The sequence below is a fragment of the Mirounga angustirostris genome, unplaced genomic scaffold (genome assembly GCF_029215605.1).
Source record: "Mirounga angustirostris isolate CCGP_5_RB_7025 unplaced genomic scaffold, mMirAng1.0.hap1 SCAF_11, whole genome shotgun sequence".
Classification (NCBI taxonomy): Eukaryota; Metazoa; Chordata; class Mammalia; order Carnivora; family Phocidae; genus Mirounga; species Mirounga angustirostris.
In genome coordinates this window covers 1628524-1644604 of record NW_026991719.1, presented here as the reverse complement: position 1 = coordinate 1644604, position 16081 = coordinate 1628524, and the positions used below count along the sequence as shown (strand labels likewise).

General features: G+C 44.2%; 1 protein-coding gene across 9 annotated transcripts in view; it reads right to left on the bottom strand.

Moving 5' to 3' along the window:
- Positions 1-472: 472 nt before the first annotated feature.
- GYG2 (glycogenin 2) overlaps positions 473-16081 on the bottom strand; it is a 35788-nt gene continuing 20179 nt past the window's right edge. For 4 of the 9 annotated variants that reach the window (XM_045874064.3, XM_045874055.3, XM_045874045.2 and 1 more), the window contains 4 exons: positions 15908-16039; positions 6402-6506; positions 5208-5315; positions 473-2335 (listed from right to left, as the gene is read on the bottom strand). In XM_045874064.3, coding sequence (XP_045730020.1) covers positions 2174-2335; positions 5208-5315; positions 6402-6506; positions 15908-16039 — 507 coding nt within the window. In that variant the 3' untranslated portion in view covers positions 473-2173. The remainder of the gene's footprint in view (positions 2336-5207; positions 5316-6401; positions 6507-15907; positions 16040-16081) is intronic. The other 5 variants (XM_045874073.3, XM_045874092.3, XM_054507034.2 and 2 more) reach the window with 5 other exon arrangements.

The window sequence follows — 16081 nt, the reverse complement described above, 5'->3', positions numbered from 1 at the left end:
ACATGTCACAGTGCCTGCCCTACAGAGAACTCAATAACCATGGGATGGATAGATGGACGGATGGATGGATGACGACATAAGTGGATGATTGAGAGATGGATGAATGGATGGATGGATGAGTGGTTGGGTGGAAGGATGGATGAATTGCTGGATGGGTGGATGGATGGATGGGTGGGTGAGTGATTGGAAGATGGATGGATGGATGGATGGATGGATGGATGGATGGACTGAATGAATGAATGTGACATTGAAAAACAATACTAGGAAATGGGTAGCTTCCCTAGAGAGACCTTAGGGAATTTCACACAGTGAGAAGTAAACAGTTCTACACATTTTATTGCTACTAGCAATTCTGAAAAAAATGTTGGTGATTTAAATTTACAGACACCCACGTCCCTTCCCTCTGTGACATATAAAATATTATTCTGATGGCTCAGAACACACACAAACACACACCAGAAGGGACACCATGTTGCTGTTTTAAATTTTTAATTGAAGTGCATTAGCATCCATTCAAATCAGAAGATATAGACCAGAATGCATAACAGAAGTCTGTGTTGAACAGACACCTTAAGCCATTGAACCACTGTCTAGAAACAGGAGTTCTCTTCCCCACAGAAGCTGAACCAGACTCAGTATTCATCACTGGACTCCTCCTTCTCAAGTATGTCAGACTCAGGCTCCTGTTTTTCATAACCCAACACCAGGGCACCCAGCACCCACGGTCTTTCCCCAGAACAAGTTTATAGTGTTGCTCTAATGGTTGATTACCATCCCAGCTCAACCCCTGTAAGGCTATATCCATATGGCTATCTTCACTTAGCTCTGGAAGCTTCATATGTGTGATGCCCAACCAAGACTGCAGACCATTAGCCACCCAGACATAAAGGAAACAACCCCTCTGTAACTCAAGTCTTGCAAAAAGCTCACACCACAACTAACATCATGCACTTCCCCACATTCCTCTACCCAAGGGCTCACCTGCTTGACATGATGTAAAACATGGCCAAACACACCCACCAAGTTATAGCACAACCACCACCACGTGGTCCAAACCTGTCTGTAGGAAACCCTCTGATGTTCCACAGTACGTGCATGATAAACAAACCATCCTAACTTTTTAACATTTCCCTCTCTTTAGCACGGTGATGCCCATTTTTAGGTGGTGGCCACAAGCAGTGACCCTGTCGGAGCTGCTCCAACAACTGCATGAATTCACAAAACCAGGATACTTCTGAAGATGATTTCTCATAGAATAAAGCATCCAGTCTCATAAAACGGAGATTTCTCCCCAAAACAGCTGCGTTGAAATGGTCTGGAGAACACAGTGACTCGAGTCGTTATTTAGGACTGAGGTAGTGATATCCAGCAGAGCACAGTCAATTGTGATGGACTGCAAACAGATCTGCCTCTACACAAAGAGCCTCTCCAGATCCTGTTAGTGTGAGTGAGGTGTCATCAGAACCACCTGGAGTAAACCCTCGGTGCTCCCCAACCAAGAAGACACTCCATCTCCCAAGCCAGCTAGAATCTCCCTTCCACATTACCTCCAGCATTTCCCAAGTGGGGCATCCGCCAACAGCACTTGGCGGTCCCACCAGGATTTGCAGAAGAGAAACAACACCTATAGTGTTGCTCAGACATGCTCCGCGAAGTCTACGTGAGAGTCTTCCTCAAGACGTCTGAACGTCTACCTAGTCCTTAAGGAAAGGACTTTCCATCATCGAGGCTTCCTGAGGTCCTGAATACATATATCGGTGTCGTTATCTTAGGGGCAGAAGAGAATCTGCAGTGATATCTAACCCTATGTGGGAGAGCAATGGTAGCACCTGCCCAAGGCAGCATCCCAGAGCTCCGTGGAGCAAGACCAGAGAGCATGATCAAGGGTCTACCAGAAGTTTATCCCTGCTCCCACTTGCTGAGAAGAACTGACGTCTCAGGGGAGCCAGGAAGGCATGGGTAGCTTGGATAAGCAGGGCAGGGTGGTAGAGGGCTTTAAGCTGGGTTTTTTATGGTCTACATTATTTTTGTGAGGCACTCAAGTTGGTCAGCCATAAATAGAGGCACATAGCTGAACACCTGTTCCCTTCGAAGGGCCTGGAGATGTCCGCATTCACGGGACCATGCAGCAGAATATTGCCTGACCACACGCAGCACAATGCGAACCCTGGGGTTACTGCAGAAACCGGTCCAACTTCTCCTGGATGCGGGCGAACGCATCCTTCCCCATGTAATCGATGCGTCCCTCCTCCCATTTCCTCCTTTCTTCCTCAGGACTCGACTCCTTGACCTTCTCTTCGATGGAAATCTCGAAAACAGACATGGCCAGGTCAACCTAGGGAGGACAAGCAGACAGAAGATGGATTTTGGAGTCATCCCTGGCGTAACTGAGTATCGGTTTAGTGACTGGGTCTACAAATGAATCTCAGTTCTCTTGAACGAAATATGTGCTGAGTGTAATATGATACTCTTAGAAGAAGATGCTTTTCCTGGCCACGTTTTGTGAAATCTTATAAAATACCATTGTACATGTGTTCACTTTTTCATAAGAAGTGTTTTAATTTTTTTTTTTTTAAAGATTTTATTTATTTATTTGAGAGAAAGAATGAGAGAGAGAGCATGAGAGGGGAGGAGGGTCAGAGGGAGAAGCAGACTCCCCGCCGAGCAGGGACTCGATCCAGGGACTCCAGGATCATGACCTGAGCCGAACGCAGTCGCTTAACCAACTGAGCCACCCAGGCGCCCCAGAAGTGTTTTAATTTTTACCACTAAACCATTTTACACACACACCTGTACCGATTTAATGCTCCCACCCACCGGAAACCTCAATGTTTGGTATCACCAGATATAATCAAACAATGTGAAATCAAGAAAATATTCGCCTTGTATGAATAAAGCCTACAGTAGTTTGGACAGCCTGCGAAAGCCATTTAAATAATAACCGCAGTGGTTTTCTGCTTGCAAATGGCAGGGTTTTTATCTTCTTAAAGCCAAAATACGAGACAATATATAAATACACACATGTGCAAACACACACACGCACCTTTTGTTTGGTCAAATGGGTTTAAAAATTTCTTACCAAGGATTAGAAGATGTCTAAAAATACGCATGTGCTGATAACACGCACACACACGCTATGGGTGACACTCAGGTGTTCCCCAGACGTTGTGTGTGTTGGTGGGATGATACTGGATGCCAGAAAGTTAAATTAGAATTTCGATGCTACTGGGCATATGGGACTTTCTACTCTGATTATTTACAGTAGTGTTTTTAAAGACTTTGTACGGATAACATTCTGTTTTCTACCCTTGTCCCCCTACATCATGTTCAAACATTGCCATCCTGTTGGCCAAGGAAATAGCAACAGTTAAAAAAGAATTATTTTCCATTAGATCTTAGCCATTCTTTCCTCTAAGAGCCCTTGGATTCAGGCTCAGTGCATGTCTGGGAACTAAAACTTCCTGGAATTAACAGGACCCGTAGAACATATGGTATACTGTCACTCAACACAAAACAGTGTGGCAACTGCATCCTCCGTGATAACAAGAGGAGATACCTATCTAGGAAAACCACAAACTCCCTTGATTTTATGAAACATGGTATTATACAAAATAGTGAGGGTCATCCACAGTGGAGTGGAGACACTACATAGGAGGAGAAAGTCAACACGCCCCAGTTAAGCGGACAAGTAATGGAGCGCCAGTTTTCTGGGTGCTCACGAGGTCCCTTCACCAGGATGCATCCTATGCAGATGCATCACCCTAGAAGGTGGGAGTGTTACCGGTGCCATCCGCTGGGAGCAGCCCTGGTGGTAGGGCTGGTGCTAATCTTTATGAGCCAGGCACAATCACGGATTCTTCCAAACCACTGCTGAGTCTAATGCCCACCCCCATCTCCTGCTTTCCCAGGTGGGCACCCCTGTCTCCACCTCATGGATCAGAGAAGGTAGTGAACTCACCAATGGTCCCAGAGCCTCCACACCACATGGCTGAGCTGTTAAATGAGGTCTGCCCAGCAGCACCCCCATACCATGTCACCCCCAACCACTATTTATCCGAATCACTCAGCCTCAAAGTCACACCGCCAGAGCTGAATATGCTCACGTTCCACATGCTACCAGCAGTTTCAGAAGAAACCCTGTCATGGAAGCCTCTAGAAATAAGTTCAAAATAGCGCATTTGGCATTTACTACATTGACAAAGTAAGAGGGAGAAAAAGCGTACACGTTTTCTCCACCAGTACATTCTAGTAAAGGCATCATGCAAACTAAAAATGTATTATAGAGTAGGCCATATTGCAAATCTTGCTATAAACTAAATATCTATGTCCCCCCCAAATTCATACTAACCCCCAATAGGATGGTATGAGGAGGGGGGCCTTTGGAAGGTGGTCTGGTCATGAGGGTGGAGCCCCCAGGAATGGGATGAGTGTCCTTACAAAAGGGACCCCAGAGAGCTCCCTCGTCCCTTGCTCTGTGTGAGGACACAAGAAGATGGAGGTCTATGAACTAGGAAGTGGGTCTCACCTTGACCCTGGACTTCCAGTCCCCAGAACAGTGGGGAAATAAATGCACTATGTGCATAAGCCCCCCAGGCTACAGCATTTTGCTAATACCCACCGAAACAGAAACGTGCTCAATCCTAACTTCCATCAGACACCCAATGCCCGGCTCTAGAGCCATATTAACTATTACTTAAAGACCAAAAGGTGTCATTCAATCGCTGTTAGAAAAAAAAAAAATTTTTTTTTTTTTTGCAATTGCTTTCATTCAACATATCCGTGGAAAGAAGAAAATTTAAGACAAGGACATCTGGAAGAGGAAGGACAGCATTGCATGCGCCATTTGGCTCCAAACGTTCACCCCCCGATTTTTTTGCTTTTATCCTCTTCCTTTGAGACAATGGCTCGCTGGGCAATCAGCAAGAAGAACAGAAAAAGCCCTTGAAGGTCAATTAACTTTTGCAGAACAGTGTTTAAAGAGAGAAAGGCCGTGATGATTAAGGATGGGCAAGAAAGTGACCAAGCACCGCAGGCAAACGCCGGAAAGGAGAAAGACGAATCAGAAGCACCAAGAGAGGTCGGCAGAGTCTTATTTCAACAAAGTCAAGCTGGACATTGAGGTAGCGGTTGGTGCAGGAATACTGCCAGCCCCAGTGATGGAGGACAGCATCCAGCAGGAGTGCCAGACAAGACAATTAGGGTACCACCTCCAAAGCATCCTGAGGACTGGGGTCCCCGGTGACATCCACAGGAGGCTCCTGGCTTGGTTCCAAGATTTCCACAGATGGGCCACCTTCTCCTTTATCCGTGGGCTGCTAGAAACATAACCATTCCATCGTTAGTCGGCAGATGCTTTCAGGCGACTACAGTTTTAACCACAAGAACAGAGAACTCTGCCAGGGGAAAATAAGATCAAAGGAACGTGTCGTGTCAAAGGCCCTTTCCGCAGACTAGAAAGAGGGGCTTCCCCACTCCCACCTTCTCCCCTGACATCCACCATTTCTCACACAAGATGAGATGCTGGAAGTTTTTATGGGAGGTACCAAAGCTAATTTTTCAGACAGGGATTCAATTATAGTTCACCCTTGAATAATGTTGTGAGGTTAGGTGTGCTGACCCCCACACAGTCAAAAATCCAAGTATAACCGTTGACTCCCCCAAAACTTCACTACCAATAGCCTGTTGTTGACCGAAAGCCTTACCAATAACATAAGAAGTCGATCAACACATATTTAGCACATTCTATATATTATAGCCTGTATTCTTACAATAAAGTAAGCTGGAGAAAAGGAAATGTGATTAAGACAATCATAAGATGTGAAAATACATTTATAGTACCATACTGTATTTACTGAAAAAAATCCGTGTATGAGTGGACCCACGCAGTTCAACCCTGTGTCACTCAAGAGTTGACTGTAGTTTATACCAAATGCCCATGGAAGCATTTTACTAAGCTCACGTCTCAATGAGCACAGCAGACTCTGAGCTCAATCTTCTGATCATGCACAGTAAAAAAGCCCAGATCCATGAGGGCAAATTTAGCAAAAACAGGGGTAGGACTCATAGTCCTTCAATACTGATATTAAGCATGGGTCCAAAATCCTACCAAAAAATTTATTTTAAAAGGGAGACTATATGTCATGGTGATGTTACACCTTTGTCATTTCTAATTCTTCCTAAAGGAAAATGGACTAACCAAATGACCAACAGAAATCTGAACAGACACCCCAGTCCTGTATAGACTAATCACGACAGATATTCAAGATTGGGAGAACCATTCAGAAAGATCACCGGATGAAGAAAAGCATGGGGCACTTCTTTGGTATTCAATGGACAAAGACATGCCAAGAAAACGTCACTAGGAGACACAGAGGTGCGTAAGGAGTGTAAATGAGGTGTACCGAGGTGGTCTGGGTCCCTGAGGAGTCTGCACATTGGGGGGAGGGTGGTGACAATGGGTCACACCTCACTCCAGTGGATGTCTCAAGTTCAGGCCACCCTATTGTCTGTCATAAAGAAAGAAAGAAAAGAAAATTAGGATAACCTTCCTACAAATATCTGAAAACACCCAATCTACTTTGCCTCCACGATACAAAGGCAGCATGACAAGGAACAGGTGCGGGGCAGATGGTGCCAGGCTCACCATTTCCTGCGTCTGCTCCTTTGTCTTGGGCTCACATGCCCCCGTCTTCCTTGTACCTAAGTGGAGCCATACGATGACTTCTCACCCACACCACTGAGATGCAATGTGACTCACCTCCACTGACGCGGGATACACTTTTCCCACCCTCTTTACTCACAGGTGAGTTGAAGAACAAGATCCTTCCAACCTATTTCAACTGGGGTTCCATGAGAAAACAAACGCCTACAGAAAGCAATTCGAGCAACTATTTTCTCAGTGCTTCCAAGGATGGTCCATAGCCAAGATCACTCCAGGTGCATAGGAGACAATATAATGCATTGTGTGCGATGGCTGGCTTCAGCAGGAAGGGCTAATTCTCTCTCAGGGAGCCACAGTGGACAAGGGACACCCTAGAAGAAGCTGGGCCAGAACTGCAGGAGGGTCCTGGACCCCTTGGTGACTGCATGGAGCCCAGGATGCCTTTACCACTGCAGCTGACTGGGACGCAGGCATAGATTTTTACCTACTTGGGGCTGTTTGTTATACAGCAAGCCTAATCAATTCATGGTCGGGAAGCAAGCTTGGACCCACGGGCTGGTACAAGCCCCAAGGCTTCTGCAAGACTAACCTAATCACTGTCTGCCACAGAGGCTAAAGAACATTGACACATTTCCCAGTTGTCCCTGCAAACATACTGCAGAAATCATGTGGGTGGGCTGGGTTGCGTCTGTGATAGGAATATAATAAATGCATCTGGCATCTTATTCCCCCTTGAGGCAACCAAGAGGCTGTAGGAAGAATCTGAGCAGACAGTTCAGCAGTGCTATGAGACTGAGGAACCCACAAATGATGAGGTATTGAGGAGGGACCCTCTGAACACCACAGGCTTTCATGAGGGACCGCACTAAAAGGAGGACGAGAAATAGAGCAGCTCTTACAAACACAGAAGCCCAATTTCACACCAGCTCAACCTCCAACAGGGCATGGGCAAACCACCTCTATGAAAACTTCCTGCCAGGTGCACCTGGGTGGCTCAGTTGGTGAAGCATCTGCCTTCAGCTCAGGTCATGATCCCAGGGTCCTGGGACTGAGCCCCAGGTCGGGCTCCCTGCCCAGCGGGGAGCCTGATTCTCCCTCTCCCTGTGCAGCTCCCCCTGCTTGTGCATGCTCTCTCTCTCTCCCTCTCTCTCCCGAATAAATAAATAAACTCTAAGAAAATATGCAATGTGATGTTTGCTATCAAAAATCAACTAGCACAGAGCAAGACAAGACCAAATGAATGAAGAACAAGAGGAAAAACAAAATCAAACCACAAGAACAGATCCACATGAAATCCAGACACATGATTTATCAGACATAGACTATAACCAAGTGTAAGAAATACTTTAAATGAAATAAATGGACAAGTTGGAGATTTTCAATGAAGTATGGAAACTGCCCTATTAAATATTTGATGTTTATTGGGGTTCAGAACACAATAAGTGAAATTAAGTGTTCAGGATGTGGGTTTAACAACGGATTAAACTCAACCAAAGAGAAGATCGGTTAACTGGAAAATAAGCCAGTAGAACAGAGCATGGAAAGACAGATGGGAGGAAAATGTAGGGAAGGGAGTCACAGATAGAGCAAACATGGTAACAAGTCGTACTGAAGATGTAATTAAGATTACAAGAAGTTAGGAGAGGGGGGAGAGGGAAGGAGAGAAAGAGGGACACAGAGAGAGACAGAATGGGCAGAAGGAATACAGGCTCAAGCTACAAACTCCAAGTAGGATGAACACAAAGAATAATAAACCCAGAGCCATGATTATAAAACAGATAACTGAAGCCCAAGAGAGAAATCTTAAGAGCGGCCAGAGCAAAGAGACAAATGACCCTCAAGTGCATAAACATGAGCCTGGAAGACGAATTTGCAGAGAAATAATGGAAGTCAGAAGATTAAGAAACAACATGGTCAAAGTGCCCTTATAAAAAGAACTGCCAGTGAGAAGTCTACATCCAGTAAAATATGGCCCCAAACGAAGGTTAAATAAAGGAATTTTCAGATATACAAACGGAGGGAATTTTTCAGCATGAAGGCTGAGTGAAAATAAATAATAAAGGAAGTTCTTTGGGGAGAAGACAATGATTACTGATAGAAAGAATGAAATAAGGAATGAAGATAAAATGATATATAGCTAAGTGAACTTGGACTGTGTAAAGTAGCTATAGAATTAAAATATTGTTCTATAAGAATAGAACAAAATGTGGAGGGAAATGGACAGTCTGAAAGCCTTCTGGGGTTCTTCTATTCCCCGGAAGTGACAAAGTCCCAAATATATTACATTATGTCGAGGTTAGGAATGAAAATTGGAATCTCTGGGTAACCACTTAAAAAATAATCAAAATAATGCTAAACTGACATGTAAAAGAGGCTGAAATGGAATAACTAAAAATACATTAATCAATCCAAAGAAAGATTAAAAAGAAAGAAAAAGATCTCTCAAATTGGTGATAATAAAGAGCAAACCAACGGACAGATTTAAACATAAATATACTGGTAATTATATTAAATGTCAACAAAGTACCCCAGGTAAAAGGCAAAAAGTATTTGGATAGAAAGAAAACAAAACCTCATTCTGAACATCTTAAAGAGTTACACCTTAAACATAAGAACACAGAAAGGTTGACAGGAAAAATGCCAAACGAGATGTACCATATCAGTACTAAGCAAAACAAAGCTTTAAGGCAATAAACTTTAGTAGAAATATTTCATAACAATAGAAAGATGTGCCAAGAATATATGGTAACATTAAACGCCTTGCTTTGTTAACAGCCATTACTGAAGTACAATTTCCATACTATAAATTGGACTAAACTGCACAGGCTGGCAGATTTTGACACAATCAAGAGAGTAAACACATATCATCCCCCAAAGTTTCCGTAACAATCTCTCCCTCCTTCCTCCTCCATCCCCAGGGAAGCTCTCATCTTCTGTTTGTCACTGTAGGATTATTTTACATTTCCTACAAGTTTACAGAAATGGAACCACATGGTATAGTTTATCTTTTGTCTGGCTTCTTTGACTCGGTATAATTATCCTTTGCAACTTTGCTGCCCGGATCGATAGTTCGTTCCTCTTCATTACTGAGTAGTATTCCAGTGTATGGATGGACCACACTTTGTTTATACTTTGACCTACTGATGGACACTTGAGTTGTGTCCAGTTTTGAGCTCCTGGGTGACTCAATCAGTTAAGCATCTACCTTTGGCTCAGGTCATGATCCCAGGTCCTGGGATTTGAGCCCCACTTTGGGCTCCCTGCTCAGGGGGGAGTCTGCTTCTCCCTCTCCCTCTGCTGCTCCCCCTGCCTGTGCTCTCTCTCTCTCTCACTCTCTCTCTCAAATAAATAAAATCTTAAAAAGAAAAAAACAGATCAACTGCTATTTTTATATGGACATATGCATTCATTTCTCTTGAGTAAATACCTAGGAGTGGAAAGCCTAGATCACATGCTAGATGTATGACTGACATTTTAAGAAATTACTGGACCGTGTTTCACTTGCAGATGATGTAATGGTGTGTACAGAATAACCAAAAGAATCCAGGCAGAATCTCAGTGTTTACAATGACACTATTTATCATAGCCTCACAATCCACCAAAAACCAGGAATAAGTCTAGCAAAATGCATGCAAGGTCTTTACTAAAAAAATTAACATATTGGAAGAAATTGAAGAAGATCTAAAAGTAGAAATATACTAAGTCCATCGAGCAGAAGACTCAAACTTTGCTGATATTAATCCTTCCAAAACCCATCTATAGATTCAATGCAATCCCAGTGGAAATTCCAGAAAATTTTGTTTTGTTTTGTTTTCCAAGACACTGCAAAGCTGATCCTAATATTCACATGGAAATTTAAAGGAAATTTAGAAGAGGCAGGGAAAGAAAAAAAAGTTGAAATACTTGCATGACTTATTTTAAAGCCACGGTAATCAGGGCAGTGTATTATTGGTGCAAGAGAGGGAAAAATAAAAGAATCGAGAATCTGGAAATAGATCCATCCACATATGGGCAAAGGAAACATGACAAAGCAGGGGGGAATTAAAGGTGTTGTTGATAACCCATGCTGAGCTAATGATAGACCCCCATTAACAGTTGTGAATGTTGACCCCAAACTCATTCATTACCTAACATCCATTCCAAGTGGATTATACACTTACCTATAAGAGATAGAAACAACAAAAATTCTGTAAGACAACCAAGGTGATTATCTCCATGACCTTAGTTTAGGGACAGATTTCCTAAAGAATAAACAAAACATACGCCTCATCAAGGAAATTTTAAAACCTGGCTAAACTTGTATTCATCAAAGGATGCCATGTGGGGACTGAAAAGGGAACAGAGTAGGAGAAAGTATTTATACTGTACTACTGAAAAAGAACTTGCATCTGGAATATATACTGAATTGTTAAAACTCTAACATAAAAAAAAAAAAAAAAGGAAACACCAGAGGAAAAAAATGTTCAAAGTATCTGAACGAGCATTTCCAAAAGAGTAAAAGCTTGATAAGCACCTAAGAATTGGTTCAAGTTAACTCAGTATCATCTCATACGTGCAAAGTAAAACCACAAAGAGATGTCCCACATGCTCATTGGCATTTTGGAAGATTACCGAAGATGTGGAGCAACCAGGACTTCCCTACCCTGATAGTAGTACAAAATCCTTGGCAGAATCTACTAACGCAAAAGGGTACACACACATGCTCTTTGATCTAAGGACCCCACCTTTAAGGATAACATCTCCAAAAATGCTTAGTGAGGGCAACAAAATGCATGTATAAGGTTGTTCCTAACGGAGTGACCTGTGTTACCCAAAACAGCAGTGTGTCCACCAACACCAGAATTAAACAATACATTATGTCTTACTACAATTTGATAATATGCAGCCTACAAGAATCAATGAACTACACTCAGCAAGACAAATGGATCTCCTAAAGATGTCAAGTGAAAGAGACCAGACACAAAAGCAGATACTGTAGGATCCCGTTTATAAGGAGCTCAAAAGCATTCACAAGGAAGTGGTGCAGGTCAAGGTCAGGATAAACTTTCTTAGTGACTGGGAGGGTGCAAGAGGTATTTGGGGTGAGTTTCTGGATCTGGATTGTGGCTATTTAGGATTTTTTTTTTCACTCTGAAAATGCATCAAGATGTATACTTATCATGTTTGCCCTTTTTTACATGCATGTTATCCCTCAACAAAAAGTTTTATGAAAAAACAAGTAAGATGTTCTAAGAAAGCACAATAAAAACAACCAATAACTTCAAAAACCTAAAGGGCATCCCTCATATTTTCTTTTTTTTTTTTTTAAAGATTTTATTTATTTATCTGAGAGAATGGGAGACGGAGAGCATGAGAGGGGAAGGGTCAGAGGGAGAAGCAGACCCCCCGCTGAGCAGGGAGCCCGATGTGGGACTCGATCCCGGGACTCCAGGATCATGACCTGAGCCGAAGGCAGTCGCTCAACCAACTGAGCCACCCAGGCGCCCCTCATATTTTCACTAACTACATTTCCCCACCCACGACTGGAGGACAAACACGATACTGGAGGACAAAACACCTGACTGTGAAGACAGTAAATGGCAAATATATTTCTCTAATATACTAATTTATATGGGAAGAAAATTAGACAGTCAGCTTTCCTTTTGAAAACTGAGACCCCCTTGTCAATACTGTTGCCATCATTCGAAGGCTGCTATCTTCAAGAAGGATCCCAAATTCAGGACCTAGCTCTTTACATTTATAGGAATTTATGAAAATAATCTTTTCTTTCTTTTTCAGACTGGGTTCCAGCTCCCCAAATTAAAGACCTGGAGTCAATAATTCAATACATGGCCAGTAGGTGGCAATGATGCTGCATAATTAATTCCAAAATAAGGCACGATACCGAAGATACTGTGAAAGCATCCCTTCCTTGTTTTTGTTTTTGTTTTTAAATTCTAGTTAGTTAACATATAGTGTAATATTGGCTTCAGGAGTAGAATTTAGTGATGCATCCCTTCCTTATAAAATTATGAAGACTTCATCGCTTTTAGAGACACATGCTCATCATTAATTAGTCAAGCCACCGAGATTCCTTCAAAAGTCAGTCTCGGCAACCGATTACTCGCAGGTGGTAGGATGGAAACGGGGGGTAGAGGGGGCGGGAAGAGGGGACTGAAGAATGAAGCAGACACCCTGAAACGCTCCTCCTTGTTTATATTCTTTTTATTCCAGCAAAGTGTTCAATGTGCTGTAGGCTACCAACGTGACTCCCCCAGATGTTTAGGGTTGAGTCTGTATTGACTTATCCAAGTGGCTTCCTTTCCACTTCCAGCCCTTTCTCCAACAGCTGCGCATTCCTGAGCTCTTGTCTGGATCCGTGTCCTCCTCCCCGGGAAATACGATGCACGTAAGGAGTGCTCACAGTACTCTGCCCGGAGCCCCTTCTCCTCTGAGTGTCCAAGACACACAGGAGTGAGCTTGGGGGATCTCACATGCCTGAGTCCCCCACTCTTTCCCTTGGATCCTCAGAGATGACACCCCTCTGGTCATAATTACACATTTCAATAGACAAGGATGCTTTCCCTTGTTGCCTCTTCATGCCTGGAGGATCCCTTCTTCCTCTGAGCACTTTAATACAAATCAAAGTTATATATCCAGGTGGATCATTCTGTATTCCTTCCTCTGGCTGCTTCCTTTGCAACCTGCAGACACAGGTCATTCACTGCAGGAACCTGCTGTTTGGAGATGTCTTCAAAGCCTGGGGTGTGGGAGTGTGTAGGTGAGCTGGAGCAGGGCCAGTCCATTAGAGCCGCCAAGACGAGAGATTGGAGTTCCACAGTTACTTGTGAGGACTAGTTAAATATCCTGAGCCGGGCACACCCATCCTACCTGGGGAGTCATCTCCCCTCTACCGACCCCTGGCCTTGGGCTCAGACTCCATTGAGTGCAGCAAGATGGTAGCCCCAGGTCCCTTCTATAGACCCCGATGCCCGTAGGGACACAAGAAGGGCTTCCACCACTTTCAATGACATTCCTCCTCTTGTATGAGGACTTGTTCTGAACCCACTTTTCTCCAACTCTTGGGATCTTTTCCCACAATCTTCCTTTCCCCAATATTACCCCTTAAGGAAGGGGTAGGGTTTGGGGCCACAGCAAACTTGCCCAAATGACACCACTATCTTCTGTCATGGATGGAGCCAGCTGTCCCCATGTCTGGGCTGCTGGTGGTGGACTTGTGTCCTTTGTTTGCCACTGTCCAGCTCAGCAGGACACCATCCTGAGATGGAGATTCTTTCCATCGGCTTTGCCCAGAAGCCCCAGTCCCTTTTGTAGGAAGAGCTCCCCTGGGCCTGGCTCTGCCGGCTTGGATTGAAATGCCGCTTATAAACACACAGACACAAAGACAGATATCTGTTGTCTGTATCAGAGCTTCACCGACAATTATGAAGCCAAAACTAAGGTATGAAGTAAACACCAAGAAAACCCACAGCAATCAAGGAAATCAAAATTAATGAACCAAATGTTTTACCAGCTATCTGGGCATCCCTTAGCCCAGTCAAGTTGACGGATAAAATCAACCTTCAAGGTGCAAAACGGGTTTTCTGAGCAATACCTAATTGAATCCATGTGTCTGCTAAACACTTCGTGGGAATGTTGAATTTTCTTACAGATCCCATTACAGGCGTAGCTCCTGGTGACAGAACAGGGAGCGTTGTACACTCACTGTGAGAGCTTAACAGACCGATTCTTCATGTTCCTGCAACAAGCAGACGTCTTTATTGAACTCACATGTGGCATTTCCTGGGGCCACATCCAGACTGTCGGGGGCTCAGTGTACCATCAGGAGGAATGAAAAACCAGGAAACGCTCCCTTTCTACTATGTCTGTCTTTACCGTACAAAGCTGAGGGTCTTCTCAATCTGTTTGGGTTGACGTGAAATCCAAACTCAAAGGCTATTAACAACTTGACAATGTAATTTGTTCCATATTATAATAAAGAATAGAGTGCCATCAGCAGACACGTTTGCTAAAATTTAAACATCGATTGTTCCCAATCAAGACACAGTTCTCCCAAACCTGTTTGAAGCACATGGAAAAATATGATGTCCCTTGACCCCATACCCTAGATCCATCCCCAGCTACAAACTCATAATAATATCAGTGAGAAATGAAGGTAATAAAAATGCTTTTCAACGTGAGGATTCAAATTCAGAGATCTTTAAACACTGGACATTATTCCAATGTATTCACTCAGAAATAGGGGATGGAGAAACAATGGCCTCATTTGGTGTTCCCCCTTCTGCAAATAAGATGCGGTGCTGTTTTTCTTCTCTGAGGACAGGAATTCAGCAGACCCAGACTCAGCAGAAATGAGCACATGGGTCAACATTAGTCTCCAAGTCATATTCGCATCAGGGGTGTGGCAAAAGCTCTCCAGACGTAGAACCATGTGGTCTGGCAGCTGGGTTCAAGGGAGATGCAAGCAACGCCTTTCAAACATTAAAGTTTGGGGATCCCACAATATCAGGATGAGACCCAACACCTGTTCTCAGGGTGTGTATTATCTTTCTGTGGCTGCCGTGACAAATGCCCATATTTGTTGCCCATTTGGGTGGCTTAAAACAATGTAGACTGACCACCTTGCAGTTCTGGAGGTCAGAAGTCCAACATGGGTGTCACTGGGCTGAAGTCAAGGTGTGGGCAGGGTGAGTTCCTTCTGGCAGCTCCTGCAGACAGTCCATCTCCTGGCCTCTTCCCGCTTCTTGAGGCTCCTGCAGCCCTGGTTTGTGGCCATGTTCCCTCAACACCAGCACAACTAGCATCTCCCAGCCTCTGTCTGGCCTCTGTTTCTTCTGTATCACGTTCTATTAGCAAATCTCCTTCTGCCTCCCCCATATGAGGACCCTTGTGACAACACAGGGCCCACCTGGAAAACCCAGAATCATTCTCTGGTGGTCCTCAACATGACCACGTCTGCTAAGACCCTGTTTCCAGATAAGGTAGCATGTTCAGGTTCCTAGGATTAGGATGTGCACATGTTGGTGGGGGAGCATTATTCAATGTACCCCACGGGTCACCGTGCAATGATCTACATGAACACAGGAGCTCCTCGAAGCTAGAGCAGACTGCAGACAGGGCCATGCCCTCTCCCTCCCTGGAAGCCCTGGGAGCCCCGGGAGCAGGCTCTCAGCTCTGTCTCCTTGGGGAGCCAGCATCCGATTCTCTGATTCTCCAGGCACACTTGTGTGGAGGGTGGGTACTTACATCTTCCGAATGGCACCCCTTGGGTGAGGGTGGGGTGTCATCTGTGACCATGGTCTGCTCTGAAGGGCCGTCAGCAGGCCAAGGCTGGCTGGACCCCACTGCTGGTTTTACATATGGCTCCCCGATGCCAGCCTGAACAAAGATGGATGCACTTGGTAAGTCCTCCTTACATCT